The 27,191-nt window shown below is 42.2% G+C and overlaps 1 protein-coding gene across 2 annotated transcripts; it reads left to right on the top strand.

Moving 5' to 3' along the window:
- Positions 1-25,396, top strand: LOC148543377 (acetylcholine receptor subunit alpha-1-A). 2 transcript variants are annotated; one of them, XM_088472891.1, is made up of 10 exons: positions 1-142; positions 1,145-1,174; positions 11,536-11,681; positions 13,557-13,601; positions 15,276-15,385; positions 17,163-17,358; positions 20,676-20,913; positions 22,134-22,357; positions 24,164-24,403; positions 24,720-25,396. In XM_088472891.1, exons 1-10 carry the CDS (start codon positions 103-105, stop codon positions 24,849-24,851), a joined length of 1,401 nt encoding a protein of 466 aa, XP_088329017.1. In that variant the 5' UTR covers positions 1-102; the 3' UTR covers positions 24,852-25,396. The 2 variants fall into 2 exon arrangements, with proteins under 2 accessions (XP_088329017.1, XP_088329095.1); XM_088472969.1 differs by lacking the exon at positions 1,145-1,174 and having other exon boundaries at positions 2-142.
- The last annotated feature ends 1,795 nt before the right edge of the window (positions 25,397-27,191 follow it).

The following is a 27,191-nucleotide window of genomic DNA, read 5'->3' as shown; positions in this document are numbered from 1 at the left end:
CATAATTCCTCATGGTGGAAGGGAAGACACAGCGCCCGCCCCACAGAGGAACAGCTACAGACGTGTAATCAGTCAGGGAGAAGCTGAGAGGAGAGGAAGGAAATGGATTTCACTGTCATAAATGTTATTCTCCTCTTAATAGGTACTGTGCCTCTTATCATTTCCACATCTCAGGGTTTTTCAGTTTCATTGTAGTAAGATTAGTATTTTATTACTATTATAAACAAACTGTTTTAGTTATTGCATAGTTACACTTTTTCTATTAGTTTCTTGTATACCCTTTCCCCTAACCCTCTTTCCGTGAATACATTACATACTCTTTTACATAGGTGGTTATATATAAAGTTCCTCACAGGCCCCCAAATGTGTCTATAATCATTTTTATTTACTGTATGTTTAAGTGAATAGTGAGAGCAGGCCCATGTATAATGGTGTGGTGACTGATAGTTACTAAACATAATAACTTTATTTTACGATGTTTTTTGATTCCACTTTTACAGCATATGAAAAAAAAATTCTTTTTTTTTTTTTTTTACTATGATCGTGTCAAAATCCTTTAGTCAAAATATTGCATGGAAGGTTGTATACGTTATAAGTTATGTACAGCCTGAAAGCAGGAGATTGGTCCCCAATGCTTTCTCACTAATCAGCCAGTGCTTACAGTTCCACTGAATACATTCAAAAATATTTTCTTAGTGATTGAAATATAAAAATTTGTTTCAAAACATGTGTTTAATGTAAATTGTTTTAATCATTTATGGTATGCTTCAAATTAAAGTAATAAAAACAAAAGAAAAAATATTTAACCTTTTATTGCCAGAATTTTTTTTTTTTAATTTTTCCATATGTCAATAAGACTCTATTTACCGTAGGCAAAAAGCCCAGGATTTAGGGCTTCTACCTATTTATCAAAGCCCTCTCCTGGTGATAGCTATCACTGCTGTAGCTTTCATCAGGGACCTCCTGTTTTGCTTCCCCCTATTTATAATAGGCATCTGTGTTACAAGTACCAACGATGCCCTCTAATTGCTAAAGCCATTCACAGGAAAAATACTTTTTTATTAATATTTTTAAATTTAATTAATTAATTTATTTATTTTTTATTTAACAAAGCTTATTTTCTTTTTTATTGAATCTGGAATAGGAGTCGTGCTTCCAGTGCCAGGGGCTGATTGTGAGTAAGGCGCATATGCGGGCACTTTTCCGTCTGGTCGCGGATGTCTGCTTACTACATTATGCTAATGCGAGAGTACTATATGCATTTGTAGAGTACAAATACGTGCATCTGCATGTGGAAGCCTATTCTGCCGCAGCCATTATCATCAGTATCTGGCGCACGTGCAGAAGCCTATTTATTACTTTGGTGCATGCGCAGTATGCATAAATCCGTAAGTCATCTAATGCATGCGCTTTAGATGACTTGTGGGCCTATCAAACAATAAAACCACTCATACAGCTACCACCAGAGTCAGCTAGGGAGCTGAGCATTGTTCTGCTGCACAGGTGACTTTTTACACAAAAAAATAAATAAAAATAATAATAATAATTAAATTGGGAGAAAGATTATCTATCGCTGCAATGGCCTTTACATCAGAGTGTTCTTAATAAATAGGTCAGTACATCACGTATTACAGACTACAGCATTCATACATACATTTTGTGAAAGTAGACATCGTATAGAATGTTTCCTGACGCCACACAGTGCTCCTGGAACTTTTGGTCAAAAATAATATTTATTATAAAAATGAGTTAAAAAAAAAATTTTTTGCTGCTAAAAAAAAAATCTCATACAGACTCGATGGAGATTCTTATAAGAGGGCAATTGGGGCTCCTATCTCAGTCACACGTATGTCCATTTGCTGTGAATTTTACAAACTGCGCATGCGCTATAGCGAACATAGACATCTTTGTTCAGTATAGTCAGATGAATCTTGTCTGTTTCTGCTTCTCCTTCCCTCACTCATACGATCATCTACCCCCAACTCCCCACAAGGGCACCTAACACTTGGTAGCTGAGACCCTGCTGCTTATTTCTGTGTGTTATGATCGCTATTGCAGCGATATATAAACTATATCCTAGTCCTGCATTGTTTTGTACTGTAAGTCGCTGTTTTTGTGTTTGCTCATTTGTTTATGTACTTTGTGAGGCGCTGTGGATCCCTTGTGGCGCCATATAAATAAAGGATGATGATAATAATAATAATAATAATTAGGGGTGTGCACCGGCCACTTTTCGTGTTTTGGTTTTGGATCTGGATCTTTCTTCGTGTTTTGGATCTGGATTGGTTTTGCCAAAACCACCCTTCCGTGTTTTGGGTTCTGGGTTTTGTGTTTTGGATCTGTATTTTTTTTTAAAAAAGCATAAAAACAGCTAAAATCACAGAATGTGTGGGTTTTTCTGCTCCTATGCTATTATTAACCTCAATAACCTTAATTTCCACTCATTTCCAGTCTATTCTGAACACCTCACAATAGTGTTTTTATGTCCAAAAGGTTGCACCGAGGTAGCTGGATGACTATGCTAAGCGACACGAGTGGGCGGCACAAACACGTGGCCCATCTAGGAGTGATACTGCAGTGGCAGACAGGATGGCAGTTTGAAAAACTAGGCCCCAAACAGTACATACTGCAAAGAAAAAAAAGAGGTGCAAGATGGAATTGTCCTTGGGCCCTCCCACCCACCCTTATGTTGTATAAATAGGACATGCACACTTTAACAAAAAAATAATTTCAGCGCCAGGGTCTGTCACATGACTGTGGCTGAAATGATTGGTTCGTTTGGGCCCCCACAAAACAAGCTGGCAATTAATCTGTCCCTGCACACACTGGCTCTACGGAGGCAAGATGTCGTCCTCATCCTCCTCATCCACCGATTCCTCACCCTCTTCAGTGTTGTGTACATCCTCATCCTCACAGAGTATTAATTCGTCCCCGCTGGAATCCACAACCACAGGTCCCTCTGTACGTTCAGGAGGCTGGTCTCCCTGGAAGAGTTGATAATTCATTTTATGAACATCATCTTCTCCACATTTTGTGGAAGCAACCTCCTACGCCTTTCGCTGACAAGGTTCCCGGCTGCACTAAACACTCTTTCGGAGTACACACTGGAGGGGGGGCAACTCAGGTAAAATAGAGCCAGTTTGTACAGGGACCTCCAAATTGCTTCTTTTTCCTGCCAGTACAGGTACGGACTGTCTGACATGCCTACTTGGATGTTGTCACCGATGTAATCCTTTAACAGACAGACACACGCTTGTCGCTGCTGCTTTAAGGATGCAGGTGCGGCTACAGCCCACACATTTCACAAAGACAGAAAAAAAAATAAGAATTTTTTAATTGTTTGTGGAGCGCACTTTGAGGGTTACACCACCCTTTAACAGACAGACGCACGCTTGTCGCTGCTGCTTTAAGGATGCAGGTGCGGCTACAGCCCACACATTTCACAAAGACAGAAAAAAAAATAAGAATTTTTTAATTGTTTGTGGAGCGCACTTTGAGGGTTACACCACCCTTTAACAGACAGACGCACGCTTGTCGCTGCTGCTTTGAGGATGCAGGTGGAATCTAGATGGGATTTGGAACCGGGGACACACTACCTCCATCAATTGTCTAAATCCCACTGCACTAATGGCGGATACCGGACCCACGTCTAACACCAACATAGCAGTCAAGGCCTCAGTTATACGTTTTGCTTCAGGATGACTGCTTTCGTACTTCATCCTCATCGCTAGGGACTGTTGGAGGGTCAATTGTTTAGTAAAAGTGGTGGTGTTCCTACTTCCTCTCTGGGATGATGAACAACTCCCAGCAGCAGCAACAGCACTAGGAGGAAGTGGTTCTTGATCTTTCCCTATTTTATTTTTATCAGAGAAAGTTTGGTCCTCCATTTATGTTACAAACACAGAAAATATTTTTTTATTTTTGCTGGAGAGTAGTGCACTTTGTGGGTTACACCACCCTTTAAGAAATGAGCCAGCCGGCTCTTTACTTATGGGACACAGGCGCACGCTTGCCGCTGCTCCTTTGTTGATGCACGTGCGGCTACTGCGCACACAATTCACAAACACAGAAAAAATATTTTGTTATTTGGTTTGGAGTGTACTTTGGGGGTTACAGCACCCTTTAACGGTCAAGCCAGCCGGCCCTTTACTTATGACACAGGCGCACGCTTGGCACTACTTTGTTGATGCACGTGCGGCTACTGCGCACACAATTCACAAACACAGAAAATAATTTTTTTTTTGGTTTGGACTGGAGTGTACTTTGGGGGTTACAGCACCCTTTAACGGTCAAGCCAGCCGGCCCTTTACTTATGACACAGGCGCACGCTTGGCACTACTTTGTTGATGCATGTGCGGCTACTGCGCACACAATTCACAAACACAGAAAATATATATTTTTTTGGTTTGGAGTGTACTTTGGGGGTTACAGCACCCTTTAACGGTCAAGCCAGCCGGCATTTACTTATGACACAGGTGCACGCTTGGCACTACTTTGTTGATGCACGTGCGGCTACTGCGCACACAATTCACAAACAAAGAAAAAATATTATTTTTTTAGCACTTGGGGGGAGCACCCCTGATGGACAGAGCACCCCCTGAACAACACTACAGCACCCCTTTAGGACTGGGACACTGCACAGGACTTTGGAGTGGACACAGCCCCTATGGAGAACTGACTGCACAACACCGTCCAGCCAGCCCCTATGGACTTTGAAGTAGTGGACACAGCCCCTATTAACAACAGCAGCACAGCACAACACAGCCAGCCCCTATGGACTTTGAAGTAGTGGACAACAGCAGCACAGCGCAGCACAGCACAGCACAACACTACACTACACTACACAGCCCAGCCAGCCCTAACTCCCACCCTCCCTCTTCACTGTCCACAGCCGAGTGAGAAAATGGCGCCGACGCGGGTACCTTATATAGGATCCAAAACCTGCGAGACCCGGAAGGCGGGATGATGACGTTTTGCCTCGATTTCAGATCTGATTCAGGCGGGAAAAGTCGATCCTGACTCGGATCGGACTCGGATCGGGGGGGCTCGGGGGGGTTCGGATTTCAGAAATCCGAACCCGCTCACCCCTAATAATAATAATAATAATAATATAATAGGATTTCATTAGCAAAATATCTGTTTTCTAAATGTGGCCACTTACAGAGCTGTGTGCCTCTCAAAATCAGGCCCACGGTGCAAAATACCTTGTTTTGCGCCAATACATGTAGATTGTCGGCTTAAAATCACCAGATTTATTCACTTAAATGTTTCCATTGTTCTGCTAAAAATAATTTATCCTATTTTATAGATTAAATTACTTATAAGAATCAGGGGACATTGCGGCAGTCTCTATTATATGTGACACTTCTGTGCGCTTGAAGCTTTATTTTACACTGGACAAACAGCTCCTACAAATTTGCTTGTCTGCTAATGTGGACCTAGAAAACACAAAATGCATCCAATTAAATTCATAGGATAAGACCTGATCTTCAATAGTTTAGAGCTGGTACAAATATAATTAAGGGGACTATTTTATTAAACTGCACCATACTTACTTACTTTCCCAGAATGTCTGGCATTCTGCTGAATCTCGGGTGTCTCTCCCGGGCTCCCATAAAATAGGCACGTCTACCTGAGTCCATCCATTGTCACCTAGCACCGCCCACTTTCCGCGTGAAGTGGCCGGCCTGGGCAGCTTGATGATGCAATTCACGCTGAATCTCATATATAGATCTGAATTCACTCTGTGGCGTACATAGGAATATCACATTTCCCAAATTTATTAGAGATGTTGGGTATGTTTTTGGGTCTTAGTAATATTTATGTGTATGTCGGTGTACTGGGATTTTTTAATCTCCCCAAAACGGGAGTCACATTTGTTTAATAAATTATTATTTTTTTTACTTATATCAGAATGGGCTAGATCTGCCTACCAAGTGATGGTGTTTATAGGCACTATCACATACTAGGCAGATCTATCCTATCAGTGACAAGCAGCTCCATACTCTCCTACTCTCCTAGAACATCGACGAAAACCACAAATCTCGGGTGGCTCTCCCGGATGTCCAGAAAAGTGGGCACACCTCCCGATGGCCCTCCGCAGCTGTCTGTCCAAGCAGCCGGATGACGTGATTCGCATAGTCCCACCCCTTGCTTTACAATACTGCATTGCATAGCAGGAGGCGGGGCCACAGTGATGCAACTGCAACATCACGCCTCCTGCACCGCCCACATTACAGCAACAGCCAAAAGGCCTCCCCCTCACCGCCACCCTATATGGTAATTGTAAAGCAAGGAAAGTGCACATACAAAGCAAGAAAATAGCGTAAAAATCTACTAAATAAAAAAATAAAACTTAGAGCCATATTCAATTAACGGCGAAAAGTCAAAATCCGCGAAAAAGTATCGCGGATAATGTCATTTTCGCCAGGTGGAATGTTTTTGCCCTATTCAATTCCAAATACTTTTCGCGTGTGCGAACAGTTAATGCAATATAATAGGCAAAAAAGATTCGCCTATGAATAGCAGGTGGAAAAAAGTCCAGAATTGCAGTTTGGGGGTGCAAACTTCGGGAAACCCCCCTGCACTCTTGGGACAGTCCCCCTAAGATAAACTGTCAAAAATATTTAAAAAAAAACAAGACTTTAGAACACGTCAAAAAAGTACTTTCATTTTGAGGGCGAAAAAAATTACAAGTTTTGGTACAAACTTAAAAACTAGCGAAATAGACTTCTGGGGGGTCCCCAAGTATGGGCAGGTGTTTTTAAGATTGCAGGTGCTTGCGGAAGGAGGATTTTTTACGTGATTTAAAACTTCAGTTTAGCAACATAAAAATATGCTAGTCCCCATTTTCAAGTACCGCAAATTTGCTGGGAGTAGTTATTTCCTCCAAAAATACTGTTTAATGCTATTCTTCAGCACTTGTGTTAAGGCGCTAATTGGAACCAATTGTCACAACTTAAGTACCCCAAATACCTTCATTAGGGCTATTCGGGGACATTTATAGTGTTCCCCAATGTTAGTGCATCTTTTGGGGGCGTTAGGCTGATTTCCCCATCTTTGACAGCACTTTTCGCCTGCTTGAGGCCAGGACGCGTTTTCACGTCCTTTGGAATTAAATACGGCGAATAGCAGGTGTGCGCACTAAAAGTTTTTGCGTTCAAAACACGCAATGTAGGTGAAAAGTCCGGCAGGCGGAAAAGTATCGCGGGTGTGAAACTAATTGAATACAGCCCTTAATAAAAGAAAAACTTTGTATGTCCTGAATCCTATTTATAAGTGGAATATTCAGTCAGGCTGTAAAACATAAGTGTTTAACAGAAATGTTCAATTTGACTAAAAGAAATTGTCATGATTATTGGCAGATCTTTTATTTATGGATTTAAATAGATAAAGTAATATGAAATAAAAGATTTTATACGGAAAAAACTAAATAATTTCAATTGCTGAACATTTCCTATAAATTCAGTGTAGATGAAGTATAGTTTAGATCAGGGATGGGGAACCTCCTGCCCGGGGGCCTTATAAGGCCCTCGGTATCATTTGCTTTGGCCCTCACAGCTTTTATCTGCTGGCCTCATCTGGCTAGCAGGGTGTCTAGAATTGCACCCTGCAGCCAGAATCTAGGCAGCAGTGCCACCTGGAGCGTCCTTAGGATGCTTCAGATGGTCACACCATTACCCTTACAGCTTCCCGAAGCATCCTAAAAATGCTCCCGGCATTGCTGTAATCATCGGCGATTGTGGCCCCGCCCCCATGTGTGACATCACACAGAGGGGGCATGGCCTAAACCAGGCCGGCAAATAATGTTATATATATCAAAATGGCCCTCGGCAGAAAAAAGGTTCCCCACCCCTGGTTTAGATCTTGCACTAATTCTGTTTCAGAACAAATTGTTTTTCTCATTCTCAGACTCTATAGATTTGCATTAAGTACTAACAATGTGAGAATAGCGGAAGCTGTGCCAAAAAAATTATATTCTATAGGGAATTACAGCAATTTTGTTTCAAATGAGCTTTGTTACCATGTCCAGGGCCACGAACCAGTGGCTGCCACAAGAGCAGAATATTTGCGGTTGCCTAAAACTGTGAATGAGTAACATGTTATAGTCACATTGCCTCTGGCAATGAGTTGTAGGGGTGTGGGCTGGGTTTTTGCTTAGGGTGCAACGAACCCTAGCACTGGCCCTGGTTAATACCCATTTGGGCAGATTCTAAGTCCAATGGTGTTAGCATCTTTTGCTCTGGTGCACAAATGTGCATCTGAAAGTGGAAGGACTGGGGTGACCACTTTAAGCTGCTGCAGTCCCAACCACCAGGAACACCATCGCGACTTGCACCAGCCCCATATTTGGTGTAGAATCTCCGCCAGAGTATGGCCTCCAATTTATCCAATTAAGAGTTCTATATAACTCCTGCAACACTCCCATAATACACCCATGACACAGGATATCTTCAACCCAGGAACGTCCAGTATATTCCATAGTCAGTGCGGCACAATCGGTGGGCCTGAATCAGAGGTGGCCGCAGTGTTGATGTTTGTGCAACTGAGCGATTATTTGAGACTGCACATGTGCGATAAGTCAGAGAGAAGCCCCTACTGCGCGTGCGTCCCAATGAGTGTACTGAGAGACCGGTGTTGCGAACGGAGGTTCTTGTAATACAGATGGAGGTGGACAGCCAAGGGCATTCCATGGAGGTGGCTGGAAATCGTTTTGAAAGAAGGCCGTCTCATGGGCGTGTATTGGGAGTGTCACGTGCGTGTCAGTTAATGCAGATGCATTCTCAAATGCAGATCCGCAGCCACGAAGGCCATGATTAGAGAAAATTCAGAAGAAGACACTGCGCCAGCCATAGGACGCTGTGTCGATGGTCATCGCAATAGAGCACCAATGGTGGAGTGTTTGAGCACACCAGCGGATTTCCACTATCCATGGACATGGAAAGTGGGCATCTCAGGGCCTGCAACCTCCGATGCTCACAATTACACAACTGAACATAAACTGTTAAAATGAACAAGGTTTATTTATGATTTAACTACATTTATAATCAGGGCCGGTGCTACCATTAGGCAGCTTTAGGCAGCTGCCTAGGGGCGCCGGGCACTGGAGGGCGCCACTGAGTCCACAAAAAAAAAAAAGGTTGTCTCTTTCAGTCCCAGACAGGTTGGTTTAGTGTGTGTAGGGGTGATTTTATTGAATGCTGACAGGGTTAGTATATGTGTGTATGGGTATAGTGAGTGCTGTGAGGGTGTGTGTATGTATGTGGAGCGTAATGGGTACTGACATATATTGGAGCATAGATGTGTGGCATAAATATATTGCGCATGGATGGTTGGCATACTGTATTGGGGCACAGCTATATGGCATATAAAGAATTTGGGGCACATGTGTGCCATGTTTGGGGCATTGTTTGGAATAATTAATGGCTATGTGGCATACAATCACTTTCTTGCACAGCTGCTGTGGCATATGTATTGGGGGCACAATGTGTGGCATATTATGTAATGGGGCACAAATGTGTGGCATATTATGTATTTGGCATAAACGTGTGGCATATTTATTGTAAGCATTGATGTGTAGCATAATTATGAATTGGGGATAAAGCGTGAGGCATATAATGAATTGTGGAACATAACATATTATGAATTGGGGGCAGGGTTATGAGGCACAGCATGATTTGGGGGCTCTGCTATGTGACATATTATAAATTAGCGTCACTAAATGTGGCATAGTATGAATTGGAGGGAGCAGGGGTGGTGGGTGAAATGTTGCCTAGGGTGCCCAGACACCTTGCACTGCCCCTGGTTATAATGTTGCTTTTACATTCAGACTGTGCTAAGGCATTGCAATGTAGAAACAATGTTTGACAGGCAGCTGCAGGTGAAAGGAGATCAGTGAGTATTTTTAGCTACATAATTGCATTTTAGAATCTCCTGTGTGACAGGAACATCCTGGATGCTGGATGCGACATAATGGATAAACATCTAACTGCATTATATATAAACTAGTCTCCCTGTCTTTCATATCTGTTCCCCTTCCAACCCTCGTCTCACATATAGAAAAAACGTACAAGAAATATACATAAGTAGGCTTATCTGTAGCAGTCTAACGCTGCTACAGATTAAGAGTCCTAATCACGTTTATATCCAAACTTCCAGTGACTTCCTTTCCTAAGACTTCCTCAAGGGATATATTTCTCCCCTTGACAACCTCCCCAGTGTTTATGTCACACACATACAGTTTATATATATTTTATCATATATATACAGTCAGGTCCATAAATATTGGGACATTGACAGAATTTTCAGATTTTGGCCTCTATTCACCACCACAATGGCTTTGAAATGAAACAAACAAGATGAGAGAGAGGGAGAGGGATGGAGAGAGGGAGAGAGAGAGAGAGAGAGAGAGAGAGACAGGGAGAGGGAGAGAGAGAGAGAGAGAGAGAGAGAGAGAGAGAGAGAGAGAGAGAGAGACCACTGCTTGTGATTGTAAGTGCTGTGCTGACTGCTGTTTTGAGTGTTGGACACAAGGTCCTTCACCTTGAGAAAGGCAATTGAATGGTAGTTAGAGCCCAATAGGCTAAGATATATATTTATGTTTTGTGCTCTCAAATAAAACTGGCTGCAGATACTTGTACCAAGGCCCTGGACTGAAGTCCTACTAATTGGCCGCTGCATGAAAGTGCTGCAGTGTACCCCAAGAAATAGCACCCCTAACCTAATTTAACCTAGCAATATATACAGTAGACAGATATAGAAATGTATAAAACTAAGTACTGTTTATAACATGTGATAAGTGCATGTGATAATTTATGTTACTCAATATGTTATGTTTTCTCAATAAAACAATGTATATTATAACAAAATTCAATAAACATGTCACAAAAACGATTGTAGAGCACCTAATTGCATTTAAAAGGTACTATGGGGGTCATTCAGACCCGCTCGCGAGCGCAGGAGCTCCGTCGTGCGCATGCGCGAGACCCGGCGAGCGACGTGCTCTCCATCGCTCCGGGTCTCGCACCAAAGGGGGCGTGCTGTCGATGTTGATTGACAGCATGCCCCCTTTGGTGGGCGTGCCGGGGGCGTGCCTGCCAGACGGAGGCATTCCCATGGGAACGCCTACCGTCTGAAGCCGGCCCTACTGACATCCCTAGTGATGTCAGTGGGAGTGATTTTGGCTCTGATAGAGCCAAAATCACTCCAGGGCTTGCAGCAGCGAGACCCTACTGCAGGGTCTCCGTCGCAAGCCCGATGGTCAAGACCATCGTGACCATCATCATGGACGCTCGCATATGCTGTGGGTGGTCACCCACAGCTATGCGTGCGGCCAGGAGGCCGCTCCATTTTCATGGAGGAGGGCACTGATTCAGAGCGAGCGCTCTGGTCAGAGCATTCGGCTCTGAATCAGGCCCTATGTGCGAGATGCTTAGATGCATCGAATCAACAGGGAAGACAATCTCTTTTTTTAAATGTTGGTAATTGTTAACAATAATTCAGTGAAACGTCCCTTTCTTCTATGCTTCTTTGCAGCCGGAACGGTCTTCTCCTCTGAGGATGAAAGTAATCTGATTAAAGACCTGTTTTCAAACTACAACAAAGTTGTTCGTCCAGTGTATAAATTTAAGGATGCCGTTGTGGTAACAGTTGGTCTCCAGCTAATTCAGCTGATTGATGTGGTATGAGCATAATGATAAATTAATACAATAATCAGCTCCTAGTCATGGGTAGTTGGAGTGAATGTTATGCAGCTCTCAACAGGTTAGCAAAGTAAAAATCTACAAATTCATAGTGCAAATGGGTTTCTTTACAAAATGTGCTAGTTAGGAAAAGTTTAGAACTCCTTAATGGGTTGTATACAACTCCCCCACTCCCTCCTTCCCCCTCTCCAATCCGGCTTTCAAACTCCATTCAACCAAAATTACCCTCACCACAGTCACCAAGTCTAAGGATCTCTTTACTATACTGATCCTTCTCAACTTTGCATTTGACATAGTTGATCACCTCTTCCTCCTCCTAAAAATCCTCTACGTGACACAACACTTTAATGGTTCACCTCCTACTTGTCCAAATACTTCTTATCTGTCTCCACACCTGCCACCACCTCCTCTCCATTGCCACTTCTCCTCAGCATCCCCCAATACTCTCTCCTTGGCCTACTCCACTTCTCCATACATGACTCTTCCTCAGTGAGTATATCAGCTCCTCTGGCCTCTAATATCACTGTACATCCATGACACCCAAATATGCCTCTCTTCTCCCAACCTCTCCTGTGTCACCTTACTCCCTCTTGGCAATCTCCTTTTGGATGGGCCAGTGCTTTCTAAGATTCAACCTCTCAAAAAACACTTCACCCCTACAGTACCTTGACCTTTCCTCCCTCCCTTGACCTATTCATTGACAATACCTCCCTTTACTCTGTTCCTCAAGCCTGCCATCTGGGTGTTATATTTATTTCCACTCTCTTGTACTGCACCCACGCTATAAATTTATGTTCCTCTCGCAATACTGCCATATATCTTTCTTACTCTGGAAGCCACTAAAAACAAAGTAAAAAAGTGTAGATGTGGAGTCTTCCAGTTAAAACCTCCCTTCAGGAGGGGTGGTGCACTTACTGTACAAAGCAGGTCTCTCCTTAAGCCTGAATGCAATGTACAGATTCAGGGGATACAAGCAAAGTTTACCACTTATAGGGGGGATGTACTGAGCTCTGGAAAGTGATAAATTGGAAAGTGATAAACTACCAGCCACTCAGCTCTTGTCATGTTACAGGCTGTGTTTGAAAAATGACAGTTAGGGGCTGATTAGTTGGTAGTTTATCGCTCCAATTTATCACTTTCCAGCGCTTAGTATATCATAGACTATTAAATGAAGGCATGCCCATTAGAGGTATTTTATTGAAGCTGGATGGACTTGCTGGGTGACATCTTGAGAGAAGCAAACTAAGGGCTGGATGTAATAAGCATCGTTTTGGCGATGCAGTACATCCAGCCTCTCTTCAGGTACATACCATGGCATGTACTTAGAAGATTGCAAAGGACGGCTCTCCCGATAAGATCTGTCCTTTGCGAAGCCCTCGGCTAGAGGGACTTCCTTTAACACCCAGGAGTCTCTCTGGTGTCCTTCTGTGCATGCATAGAAGGCCGCGGGGTGCGGTAGGTGATGGGAGGGATCCAATAGGGTCACTCTCAGGGCAAGCTTCCCGATAAGATGCCCATAGGCTTCTACTGGGTAACGCCACCATCGGACAAAGCATATGGGGTATGCGATAAAACCCCATAATTTACATAATTTTCCCATTAAGTACATCCCGCCCTTTAACCTAATTCGTGCCTTTATCATCCCCTACATTGACTACTGTGATCTACTCCTCCTGGCTTACTGACCTCCTATCTAACCCCCCGGATCAGTCCATCCTTAATTCTGCTGATCACCTCCTTTTCTTCTCTTACCTATCCGCCTCTGGATAATAACAGTATAGTCTGGGTCATTGGTGCAGTGTTGGTATTGAACTGTAAATTGCCATAAATTGCATTGTGTTCTCATTTCTCAAGGATGAAGTTAATCAAATTGTGACAACAAATGTTCGCCTCAAACAGGTTTGTAGATTTATATTTTTTTTCTTTTTACCCAAACGTTGGTAGCTCACTATACATAAAAGACAGTAGAAACATTTTTTACATTTTCCATTATGTAGCAAACTCCAATATGTCTAAATCCAAAAATATAGCATGATGGGAAAATTGTAAGCCCTGATTTTCCGTTGCAATTTTATTGATAGATAAAGCACATTGTTATATAGCACATCGTCATTCTCATGTACAATACTAACCAAACATGACAATATATATAAAAAAAAATAGCAAAATATATTAGCTTTCTTCATTCTTTTTTACGTTGACAGGACATGCCTCTCTAAATGAGAATCCAATAAACTGTAAGAAACATTTCTTTTAAGAGACTGTGAATCAGAAACACAGGCGATTGGACCTAATTCTAAGTTGCGAGCAGCATCTATTGGTGGTCGTCCGTCTGGTGGTTAATGTAAATGGCCTACAGTACAAACTCTTTCCCTTACCTACATCCGTGCGGTCCAATGTGCTAGGACTGAGAAACCCATTTTTAGTGCCCATGTACGCTGTAATACCAGTTGGTGCGTCCTATGCTTGCGGCTGTGCATCTGTGAACCTCCAAACATGACATCACATGAGGGGGTGTGGCCACCAACGGGAGATAGTGTAAAGCTGTCCAGATACGCTGGGCAGCTCTACACACTGCAGGGTGTGTGCCCAGAGCGTCCTTTGGATGCACCAAGCAGCACTGCAACAGAGCTACTGGCTGCAGGCTGCTGCTTCAGGCACCTTCCTAGCCAGATACTGGGACCGCAGGGCAGTGCCAGATACAGCGCCCTGGGTGATGGCACCGTTCGCACAACCCTCCCTACGGCCTTGTTTAGCTTTGTAATACATAGTAATAAAGATGATTTGCAACAAAGTAATTATGTGTTTAAACTAAGGGGTGTGATATATTCTGTTGACATTCAGAATGTCAACATGTTCTGAATGTTGATATTGCCAGATTGTCGACATTGCAAATGTCAACAGTTGCTATGTCATCAATAGGATTCACTTTTACTCTAACTCCAAGCCAAACCCTAACTGCAGCCTAACCCCAACACTAAGCTAACCCTAGCACTAAGCTAGCCCTAACCCTAACACTAAGCTAGCCCTAACCCTAACACTAAGCTAGCCCTATCCCTAACACTAAACTAGCCCTAACCCTAACACTAAGCTAGCCCTATCCCTAACACTAAGCTAGCCCTAACCCTAAAATCGTGTGAAAACATTCTGACTGTACATAAAATGACTACATATCGTTAAAAGAATCAGGGAAAGGCTCTGAGCCTAGAAGAATTGCAAATAAGACATTTAACAAATAATAAAACAAATTCAAACTGTAGCACTGCCATGAAGCACAGACATTTCTAGGCTTATCCTGTGTAATCAGTCCCATTTCAGGGTACTGTCCCACATGACTTTAGTTCCTGTTTGAAACACTAATTTTATGCAAATAATTGTAAGATAAAATATTTAAGATCTGGATCGGCCTCTGGAACAATATCAGAGCATCTATTTTATTTTGACTGTCATTTAATTTGGTAAAGCTGATCTCCAAATTACTAGGCACTCGTACAGTAGTAACATTGTTTCAATACATACTAGTTTTACAGAACCTGTTAACCTTATGACATTTTGTTGTTTTTTTCTGTTCAGCAATGGATTGATGTTAATCTAAAATGGGACCCCCAAAAATATGGAGGGATAGAGAAAGTTCGGATTCTTTCTGGTGATATTTGGCGCCCTGATCTAGTCCTTTACAACAAGTAAGATGTTTAGTTCCTTTTGCATGATAACACTAGAAGTATTGATCCTATAGAATAACTATTTGTTATGAGTGGCCAGGATGGATTATCAGTAGTTGTGGGACTGTCAATATCTCTGTCAACAGCAAACAACAAAATCCTACTTTTGAAGAGGCTGCTGTAGAAAGAACTGTATCCCACACAGTCAGAGCATGTCCAGTGATGATAGAATACAGCATAAAACACTTGTTGTTGACCCTTCTTTTTCAAGACCTCTGCAATTAGCCCTGGCATGCTGTCAATCAACTTCTTTGCTGCCCTTCTTGACACCAGGCCATCCTCCAAAAGTCTTCGTCCTGTGTCATGCCAATATTAAAGCATCCTGAGACCATTTATGTGTGGGGCTGATTCTCAGCCAAGGGAGTGGGGTCACTCATAATTATGCCTAAGAAGAACACAGCCATGAATAAAGAATGCTACCAATACATCCTCCTAGAGCAACTTCTCCCAACCATCCAAGAACAGTTTGGTGATGAACAATGCCTTTTCCAGCATGTTGGAGCACCTTGCCATAAGGCAAAAGTGATGACGAGGTGGCTCGGGGAACAAAACATCAAAATTTTGGGTCCTTGGCCAGGAAACTCCCCACACCTTAATCCCATTGAGCACTTGTGGTCAATCCTCAAGAGGCGGGTGGACAAACTAAAACCCACAAATTCTGACAAACTCCAAGCATTAATTAGGTAAGAATGGGCGCCCATCAGTCAGTATGTGGCCCAGAAGTTGATTGACAGCATGCCAGGACGAATTGCAGAGGTCTTGAAAAAGAAGGGTCAACACTGCAAATATTGACTCTTTGCATAAACTTAATGTAATTGTCAATAAAGGCCTTTGGCACTTATGAAATGCTTGTAATCTTACCTCAGCATACCATAGTAACATCTGACAAAAAGGTCTAAAGACACTGAAGCAGCAAACTTGTGTCGTTCTCAAAACCTTTGGCCATGGCTGTATGTATGTGTGTGTGTATATATATATATATATATATATATATATATATATATATATTACACACATACCAAAGCAGATCTATCTGTCTATCTATCTATCTATCTATCTATCTATATGTATAATATATCTATCTATTTATCTACATACATGCACACACGCACACAAACCAAAGCAGCATAGGTGCTACTCGCAGTAAATTAGTATTATTGATTTACCATGAGTGCCGCCTATTCTGCTTTGGTATCTGAATCTCCTTGTGGAAAGTACCCGGGGCTCTGATACAGAGGTGAGTAGTTGGTCACTACGCTCAGCATGTACATCAATGTAGGGTGCCAGGGAAGTCAATGTAGTATATGGTGTAAAGATACACGACAACGTTTGTAGAAATCACCAATGTATTTGGGGAGAGATAAAGTTGTGAGAGATATTAAGTACCAACCAATCAGCTCCTAACTTACATTTTACAGCCTGTGTTTGAAAAATTACAGTTAGGAGCTGATTGGTTTGTGCTTTATCTCTCTCCACCGTATCACTCTCCAGACTTTGATAAATACCCCCTATTGAAGCATAACCAAAGATAGCTTGATAAAAGGGCAGAGTTATGCCAAAACGTTGCTGCTATCTTTTGCTATGCTTTAAAAGCCTAGTACACATTGGTGTTTTTCTACAAACGTTGGGGTGCTGTGCATCTTTATACCATATATATATACACACATATGTATATACACAGTATAGGTAGATAGTTAAATAGATAAATATATGTAGGAAATTCTTCTTTGTTTTTCAGTGCAGATGGTGACTTTGCAATCGTCCAAGAAACTAAAGCACTTCTGGATTACACAGGGAAGATTGTGTGGACTCCTCCAGCCATTTTCAAGAGTTACTGTGAAATGATTGTCACACATTTTCCATTTGACCAGCAGAACTGCAGCATGAAGCTCGGTACATGGAGCTATGATGGAACCTTAGTCGTTATAAATCCAGTAAGGATTAAAGATAAATCAATACTGCATGTGACCCAAGACTTTATTTTAGCCACTATCCCTAACATCCTCATTAGCAGCAGTTTTCAACCAGTGTGCCGCGAGTAGTGTACAAGCGTGCCGCACTGTAGCCTGATCCATGGAGCTGACCCTGGAGGAGGTGCATTAGACCTTGCATTAGACCTGAGGCAGTTAGCATTAGTTCTAAAACCATTTTGTGCACAATGAGCACCAGTATAATGTACACTGATTTGTCCTTTAGATTAATTACATCTGGAGAAGTGCAGTTATTTTTTAATGATAAAACCTCTCCTTAAATAATCGATAATGTGTCTTGGTAATTTTAGCATCTCGTTCAGTGTGCTGAGTGAGAAAAGGTTGAAAATCACTGCTCTATATACTGTAATGCTCAGTGTGTTCTTCTATCTATCTCTCTGTCTATCTAACATATGGGCACACTGGGCAGCTGCCCAGGGCCCCATATTCTAGGAACCTTCAAGCAGCAGAGGGCCAAGGGGCATCTACATGGAGTGTGCGGCTGTTCACTCCAGGCATAGGGCTGCTGACTGAGAGGCAGGCAGATAAAGATGCTCCCCGGCCACTCTGGGAATTACACACAGGCAGCATTCTTTACCTGCCTTCCAGCCTGGAGCCACAGAGCCGGAATAAGTAGGGAGGAACAGGGGGCACATGCACCGGGCCTTCCTCTCTCAGGGCCCCCCCCCACATTTTAATCACAGGTGCAGTGCAGGAACTGCACTACGGGCTGGAGAAGAGAAGAGGGAGGTGGAGTTCATAATCTTCGCTTTACATAGTGTTTTTTTTTATGTTTATACATTGATTTTGTTGAAAGTACTATTCAATCTAAAGGTTTCATTTTATCGACCGTTTACATATTTATTCCCGTGAATGGGTGGTTAGGGGTCCCAGCACCGTTTTGCCCAGGGCCTATAATGCTGTTAAGACGGCCTTGTATCTATCTATCTGCACACATACAATAGTCCAGTTGAAAACAGAAAAAAGCTTTTATTCACCTTATCACAGCATAGATTAAAGCACAAGTTGGTCTACATTTTGGTTTTATTCAAACCATTGTCAAGACATAAATGCTAACAACTGCACAAAATCGCAAACTATAGAGATTGACTCTCACCTCCTACCTCTATTAAATCAACTCCAACATGTGATGCTGGGGTTGGTCATGTAATGGCGACAGTCGGGATCCCAGCGGTCAGAATCCCGACGCCAGGATCCCGACAGGGTTAAAATGCTAACCCTCTCCCTACCCTAACCCTCTGTCTTTGGTGCCTAACCCTAACCTCCCCCTTAGTGGCTGAACCTAACCTTCCCCTCCCCGATGCCTAACCCTCCCCCCTTAGTGCCTAACCCCTAAATCTAAACCCCTGATACTTACCTTCGGCATGCCGGCGGTCAGTATTCTGGAACCGGCATGCCGAATGCTGTCGGGATCCGGCGCCGGGATATAGTCCATCGACATGCCATGTGGAGGCATGCTGACTACATCACGTGATGCTGTCTATGCAATATATATTATATATCATCCATACAATGTGGTGCAGAATCAAGTACAATGAAGACCAGCTGGCAACAGCTTAATATTATAGATAGACAGATAGTGTAACAGTGTCAGGGGAACAGGTACCATCTCCTGGGGTAGATGGCAGGATTCAGTAGCTGAGAGATCACACAACAGTCCGCTAGCTTTGTTCAACTGGCCTCAACCACTTTTATTAAGGAAAACAAAAAGAAACATCAAAATAAATCCTTGGCATCCACAAGAGATATTCCTAACTCACTAGAAAACAAAACCGACACAAGAAGTTTTACCAGGTACAGCTCACTGGTTTTCAAAGCAGCAGGTTTCTTTCTCATAGGGCTCTATTTATATTGAATGCAGATTGTAGTGTGATATTATCGACTGAATTCGCATTGCGAATCAGGCAATATCACAGGGATTTACTACAAATCTCTTGCAGGGACAGAGCTTGCGATAAAGCTCTGTCCCTGTGAATCCCCTCCGCACACTAGTCACGGTATTTTCGCAAAAAATACCGTGACAAAGTGCCCGCGCATGAGCCGAACGACCACTGTTGCTACCCCCCTGGCGCTAAGCCCCACCCCCTGGCACTAAGCCCCACCCCCTGCGATCACAGCCCCCCCTCCCTTAATAGCACTTACCTGCATGATCCAGGCTCCGGTGATGTCCTCCATGCATCCGGTCAGGTGAGATCCCATCACCTGATGACCGGGCCGCAGTGCAGTATGGGAGACCAGCTGACCGGAGGAGAGACATCACCGGAGGCCCGATCACCGGTCCCTGGAGTCAGGTAAGTAAAAAAAAATTTTGACAATTTTTTTTTCTTTTTTTTACAGTAATCAGCTTGCGGTCTGTTTAGACCACACAGCTGATTACTGGAACCGACTCCCGGGTCTGCTCTCCCCGTTAGAGCGGAGTAGGAGTCCGGTAACTGGGGGAGACCCTGGATAACGCCGCCTCCAGGTGGCGTTGTTATCACAGGGCCTTCCTAGGTATTTTTTTCACAATTTATTTTTAGTAACTTTGGCCAGATCACATTTCCCATTAGAATCATGGGAAATGCGATCTGATTACTAAAAATAAGTGATACTTAGGGGTTGGAGTAGAATTTAACGAATTCTACTCCAATTGCCCTGTAATAACTATAGGTGATACTAAAATAATGTGAAAAGGTTGTGAAAACACCCTTTTTCACTTTATTTTAGTAAAAATAATGTTAATAAATAGAGCCCATAGAGACTGCAAAGTCTCCCCTTTCCCCAGGCAGTGTGAGAGACTAATGATCAGACTGACAGCCTATTTAACACACACCTACAGCTGAAGGCAATGATTAGCCTTCTGTGAGGCTAACATCCCAAAGACCCAAACTGGGCCTAATGGATGGAGAACTCGCCCTCTCTTTTCACATCCAACCCCAGGACCCTAATCCGGTTCTTACCAAAAGCCCAACAGCTCTCAGCAGAACCAACAATACTCCTGGGATTTTAAAACACATATGTAAGAAATCTTTGGCAAATATACCTGCCTTCCATCACTATACCAGTGATCTTGTCACAATAGATAGATAGATAGATAGATAGATAGATAGTCTACTTTACGAGAGCTGTACTATAGACACCAATAAATGAAAGCCATCTACAAACTGAAAAGCAGTTTAGCAATGTTTAATAATCTGTTGTCTTATCCAGGTGTGTTATTGACTTAACTCATGACATTTCTCATTGTATTATATAAAGTGTACTCACAATACCTCTTCTAGGAGAGTGATCGTCCTGACATGAGCAGCTTCATGGAGAGTGGAGAATGGTTAATGAAGGACTACCAATGCTGGAAGCACTATGTTTTCTATGACTGCTGCCCTGATAAGCCATACCTGGACATCACCTTCCATTTCCTTATGCAGCGCCTTCCTCTTTACTTCATTGTCAACGTCATCATCCCCTGTCTTCTATTCTCCTTTCTGACTGGCCTAGTATTCTATCTTCCCACAGGTTCAGGTATGTAATTGATAAATTAGCCACTCCACTTATAGCAGCCATCTCTAATGTAAAAGCTCTATTCCCATTGATGGCTTTGGCAGTGTATTCTGATTTTAATTTGGAGTCATTGGGGATTGTCCTGTGGAAATCGGAACTGTCGGCAGGTATGCTTATAAATTTACATGTGCTTCCCAGTTCTTTGGGTTTGAAGACTATTGGAGCCCTGCTTGATTTATGCAACTAAAATTATTTTTCCCATGCACCATAAGATCATGTTTAATTCACTTTAGCCACAGCTACAGTATAGTCACAGATAAAACAACAGTGAGGTCCGGAGTGGTAACATAACTCTACGTGCCACCGTCAGGCTGTAAGCTGATCATTTCGGGCAGCAGCCCAATTTATCTTACATCTTCCGAATACTGCTACACTGAACATAAAAGTGCTAATATATATTCTAGATGCTACTAGCACTTTCAATTTTGGATATTTTTGGATTTATCATGTCAGCAAAAGCTGCTGTTAACCTCCAATTGTCATACAGTTGTCAGTAAAAAATAGTTAAAATACTTGCCAAACCTATTATGCATACTACATGTAATACTAATGTACAGTACTGCAATGCTGGGAAGTGTTCATGGGTTGAGTAGATCAGGGTCAGACTGGCCCACATGTGTACAGGGGAAATTCCTGGTGGGCCACACTACCTGAGGGCCCCACCCCTCCCTCTAGGGGTCAGGTTTCATACCGTGCACTCAATTTATACATTGTTACTCTACAAGAGAGTCAGTTACCTGGTGGAGCAGGATCATGAATGACCATGGGTACTTGTTTTTGTTTCTATGGAGGCTACACCAAGATTAGCCATCCTGACAATCAAAGTGGGTATTCCTGATGCACCCCTTTTCCATGATTTATAAAGGGGTCCTGTTATTTGCAGACTGACGATGTCCTTTCCAATATTTGGCCAAGTCCCTCTGTGGTGGCTGGCCAAACCCCTCAAGCATGGCCCCCGACCACTGCATTCCCCTGTGAGCTCTTCATGCCCCAGTCTGACCCTGGAGTAGATTATAGTGATTGGATGGTCGTAGGTCAATGATGCAGCATAACTAAGGAGTGGCTTCAATATGTGAGGGCTTCTTTAAAAAACATTTTATGGGCCAGTAATCTGTAGAGAGCACATCTGGTAACTGTTGTCTATAATTCAGTCTTAAATAACTTTTTCTTCTCGTTTAAAGGTGAGAAAATAACTCTGAGCGTTTCTGTACTGCTGTCCCTGACTGTGTTTCTTCTGGTTATTGTTGAATTGATCCCTTCGACATCCAGTGCCGTGCCGCTGATTGGAAAGTACATGTTATTTACAATGATGTTTGTCATAGCTTCCATTGTTATTACAGTCATTGTAATCAACACTCACTTCCGTACCCCAAGTACTCACATCATGCCTCAATGGGTGAGAAAGGTGAGTAAGATCTTTATTTAAAAGAAAATAAACTGCAGGACCCATTTATTTGCATTCTGATTTACATTTTTCACAGTACCACAACAATTAATCAGTAATTAACATTGATATGCTGCAAGATGATAAGGTTCATTTATGAAAACACAAAATACTGCCAGCCCCAATGCTCCATTATGTATGTAAGCTGCACTCCCACATTACGATCACTCCCTTTTTATAGTGTAAAATGAGCTTTTTTTTCTTAAAACATTATTAAACCCCTTTCAGACATGCGGGTCGACCCATGAAATTGCCTGGGTCCTGTCTAATGCTGGGTACACACTGAGCAATATATCGGCAATCAAATGGCCGATATATAGTGAGCACACTCGCGGGTATGTAACTCCGATATGTCTGTGAAAGACGGAATTCACAGAGATATTGCATCTGCAGATATATCGGCTCATCTGGCTATGTGTGTGGGCAGTCCGCCGACTTGCTGCAGGGACTCGGCGGTGATTGACAGCTCAACTTGGCAGGCAAATTCAAATGCCTGTCCAGTTGTGATGTCAGCACAGACACATTGGCGGAACGATTGGTAAGTGTGTATGCACTTTCCAATAGGGATGAGCAGTTCGGATTCAGTGGAATCTGAACCGCTACGAACAGACCTGGCGACAGGGGGGGACTAGGGGCACACCTGTGCTGGGCCCCGAGGTTCTGAGTGGCCCCGAGGGCTCAGGACAGTGGCATAACTATGGAGGGTGCAGGAGGTGCAGTTGCTATGGGGCCTGGCGGCTTAAGGGGCCCGTCAGCCCAGCGATCGCAACCCCTGTACCCTCCATTTGCCGGACGCCCACTGAGATTGTGTTACCAGAGGGCACCTGGCTCCTTCTCTCCCCCCCTTCCCCCAACGCCAGCGGCAGCCGGAGGACGGAGCTCACTCCTGAGCTCTGGCTTCTGGGTCCCGCAGTGCACTATGGGAGTGACGTCATGAGGCATCTACTTTAAATAACTCAGACTGATTGCCAGTTCATTGTGTTGATTAGTTGATTTCCACTGGAATTACCCCTGCTTTTTTCTTCTAGTCCCCAGTTTATGCACCCCAAACTTAATTATAGTATTTATTTAAAAGAAAAATTATTTTGTAGTTTTTAAAAAAATAAAAATAAGTGGACTCAAATTACTCCAAAATCACCTTTTTATCTACTTTTATTGAACTTTTTTGTTTTATTCGTTCGTAATTAAACTAAAAAAAAGTTTGCGTTTTGTAATTTTTTTTACTTAAAAAAATTCACAAATTATCCATTTAATGCATTTTTAAAGATCAAAAATATTTTTCTTTGGGACAGTAAACATCATTACTGTTACCCAATTTATTTATTTTTTATGTTACAGGATGTTCCCAGATTTTTTTTTTTTCTTTAAAAAAATGACAGTGGGTATTTGTGCTAACATTTACCGTAACCATTTTTTGTTCAATCGGATAGTATTGGAATCGGGACAAAAATCATGCACCTAACTGGATATGCCCCTAAATGTCACATGTTGCAGACTTCCTGTGATTTGGAATAAAAACGCAAACATCGATACAAAAAAACTGTTATATTTCATTTCAACTTCTACAGGTGACTGGGAACAAAATGTGATTTTACCCACAGTAACGACTGTCTGTGGTAGAAAAACAGAATTTTATTGGTTGCAATGGGTAGCACTCCTTTTTATAAACCGCTACTTGTAGAAGACCTCCCATAAGTCTGTAATTTTAGAATGAATTCATAATCCCTAGTGCATTCATTAAATTCTGCCATATCTTTCTCTGAACAGATTTTTATTGAGACCATCCCAAACATGATGTTCTTCTCCACAATGAAGCGTCCAGCACAAGAAAAAAAAGGAAAGAAGATTTTTACAGAAGACATGGACATATCTGATATCTCAGGAAAACTGGGACCTGCCGCAGTGACCTATCAGTCCCCGATCTTAAAGAACCCTGATGTCAAGAGCGCAATAGAAGGAGTCAAGTATATTGCAGAGTCCATGAATTCAGACCAGGAATCAAATAAGGTAAAATATTGGTTATCTTATTAAACATCCCACTTAATTGCTTTTCTGCATAAGGCAACTGGCACTCATTATCTGTACTTTGCCTGCAGATGATGAGGTTCCTAAGTTTTGCCAGTGGGGGGAGATTTATTAAATCCTGGAGAGAAATAAAGTAGAGAGAGTTAAATTGCAATATTGTCAGAAAGTAAAATACTAGTACAGTATGTGCACAATTTTGCGCTTCTCGCTTCCTTGCCATGAAAGTAGCTTTTTGTTTCCTGTTTTTACTATGCAGATTATTATATTAAATATAATCTATGTTTGATTATTTTCGCAGGCATCAGAAGAATGGAAGTTTTCTGCCATGGTCTTAGATCACATCCTGCTCGCAGTGTTCATGATAGTTTGTATAATTGGAACCACAGCTGTGTTTGCTGGACGTCTCATTGAGTTACATATGCAGGGCTGAGTTGGAACTTGCATTACACTACGGAGCAGTGACGCTCTGCATCTAGGTGAAGACCGACTGTTTTCTAAGATAATCTTCAAACAAGTTACAGTTTTCATTGTTTAAGCCAGTGGTTCCCAAACTTTCTTGAATTACGGCAACCAAGAATATCTGCATTTTTTAATGGCACCCCTAGGCCAAATGTTTCTTATTGAGAAATTAAAAAAAAATATATTAAACTAAGTAAATCTAATCTGTCATCCTTAATTTCAGTTGTGCGGTTGTGAACTTCTTTTTGTCTACATTTTTTATGATAGGCAAAACCAGTGCAAGTGGACATTGACCATAAATAATTTTAATTGGTTCTTGACCATCAACCTGTGGCTCCCCTGTAAGTGCCTCGCGGCACCCAGTTTGGGAACCACTGGTTTAAGCAGTAAATACATTATCCAGTGTCTTGTATATAACATATAATTATTGCATTGGGAGACCAGTTGAAATTCAGGAAATATTTTGCTTTTGAAAATCATTAAAATAAAATAAAAGGTAAAAACAGGTGTATTCATTCATTTGCACAGCGTAGTAATTTCTTATGATCATATAATGTTTATCTGTTCTAATTTCAGATTGTAGTATGTTTAGCAATGTAAATAGTTGAATTCACCATTTAATTAACAATTTTATAAAACTTCAGACCGTAGATACTATGTAAGGGCGTGGTATGATAAGTGTACATTCAGAATGTTGGCATGGACTTTAGGTTGACAACCAATATGTCCCAACTACAGATGTACGCTCACCCCCGTGTTTTGGTTTTGGATCTGGATTTATCTTCGTGTTTTGGTTTTGGTTTCGCAAAACCACCCTCAAGTGCTTTGGTTTTGGATCTGGGTTATTTATTTTTTTTAAAACGATAAAAAGTTTTGAAAAACAGCTAAAATCGTGTAATTTTTGCTACCCAAAACCCGAATTTCGAACCGCGGGAACATCAGAACCGTGACTCTGAGCTATCCGGATCTCCTCAAAAGATCAGAACCGCGGATCTGTCCGGATTCACGAAATTCGTCTGGATTCAGATTTCTGGAGAACCGAACCGCACATCTCTAGTTCTAACGAATCAGCTCCTAACTGTCATTTTACAGGTTCTATTTAAAAAATGACAGTTAGGAGCTGTTAGTTTGGTACTTTATCTCTCTGCACTTTATCACTCTTCAAGGATTAGTTAAATGTTTGCCCAAGATCATTGCCACTTTGTCGGTGGAAAAAGTTTTGCATAAAATTGGCATGATAATATCCTGACAAAGCATTTGGCCATTACTGAGATGCACAACATGATTTTTTTGTGACAAGTGTTATAAGAAAGGATGGATGTGAGCAGCACATTAAAAATATTATACCTGTTATTCTAAAGGGCAAGGACAGGGGCAGAGGAGGGATTACATGGAGACCACTGTCGTGGAGCTTGTGACTACTCTTCAGGTCAGCTGCTACCTGCCCTCCACTGTCTGTATTTACCACGCTTGCTGCTATAATGTCTTAAACCATATCACCCTTCTGTCAGAAGGTATATTTGTTAGCTCAAATATGTTCCAGATATAGAACTTGTAACTCATCCCGGCACCCAAAGGATTCTATCTATGTGCATTAATAATGCTGCTGTGGCCATTGGAATCCTGCTATGCAAGAGCCGAATATGAAGTTATTATTTACAAAAGCTTGCACTATGCTCACCAAATGGGAAATACAAAACTGATTGCGCTGAGGTGGAAGAAATATTCACAACCACCAAAGACCAAGTGAAGTCCTTACTGGCTGGCCACCTGTAGGGACCCGAGGTAACAATAGTCACTTTTGCAGATGGAGTAATATATGAGGAAGATCTAATTTATTGTTTGTCTAATGAATATGAATGTGCTGAGCTTTATTGGAAGTATTGTCCAGACCAGGGATTGGAGAGAAGTTGTTGAGTGTTCTTAGGCCACTATGTGACTCACATGATTTACAAAGCAAACAAACACGTGTCACAAGTTTTGCAGCTTGGCCCTGGCTTAAAAAAAAAACACCTTTTAAGGACAATGCTACCCAAAGCAGCATGGCTGTGGATATTGGGGCAGTTGTGAGGCATATTACAGCTCTAAGAGAGTTCATATCTGATCATGAGCTCACTCCAACTGGCTTCAGTGACATATGGAAACCCCTACAAAGGGCAATAGTCTCATGTGATTCAGATATAACGGTTGCTGCAAGAAAAGCATCACAATCACTAGCTAAAAAGTGAGCATGCCTGGAGATAGTAACAGACTGTGAAAGTGTGAAAGTGGCAGGCAAACTAAAGGGGAGAATGTAGTAAAGGATGGCATA

Source organism: Taudactylus pleione, unplaced genomic scaffold, assembly GCF_031769625.1.
Source record: "Taudactylus pleione unplaced genomic scaffold, aTauple2 ptg000004l, whole genome shotgun sequence".
Lineage (NCBI taxonomy): Eukaryota > Metazoa > Chordata > Amphibia > Anura > Myobatrachidae > Taudactylus > Taudactylus pleione.
Note: the sequence above shows the minus strand (reverse complement) of the source record. Positions and strands in the feature narration are given on the sequence as shown.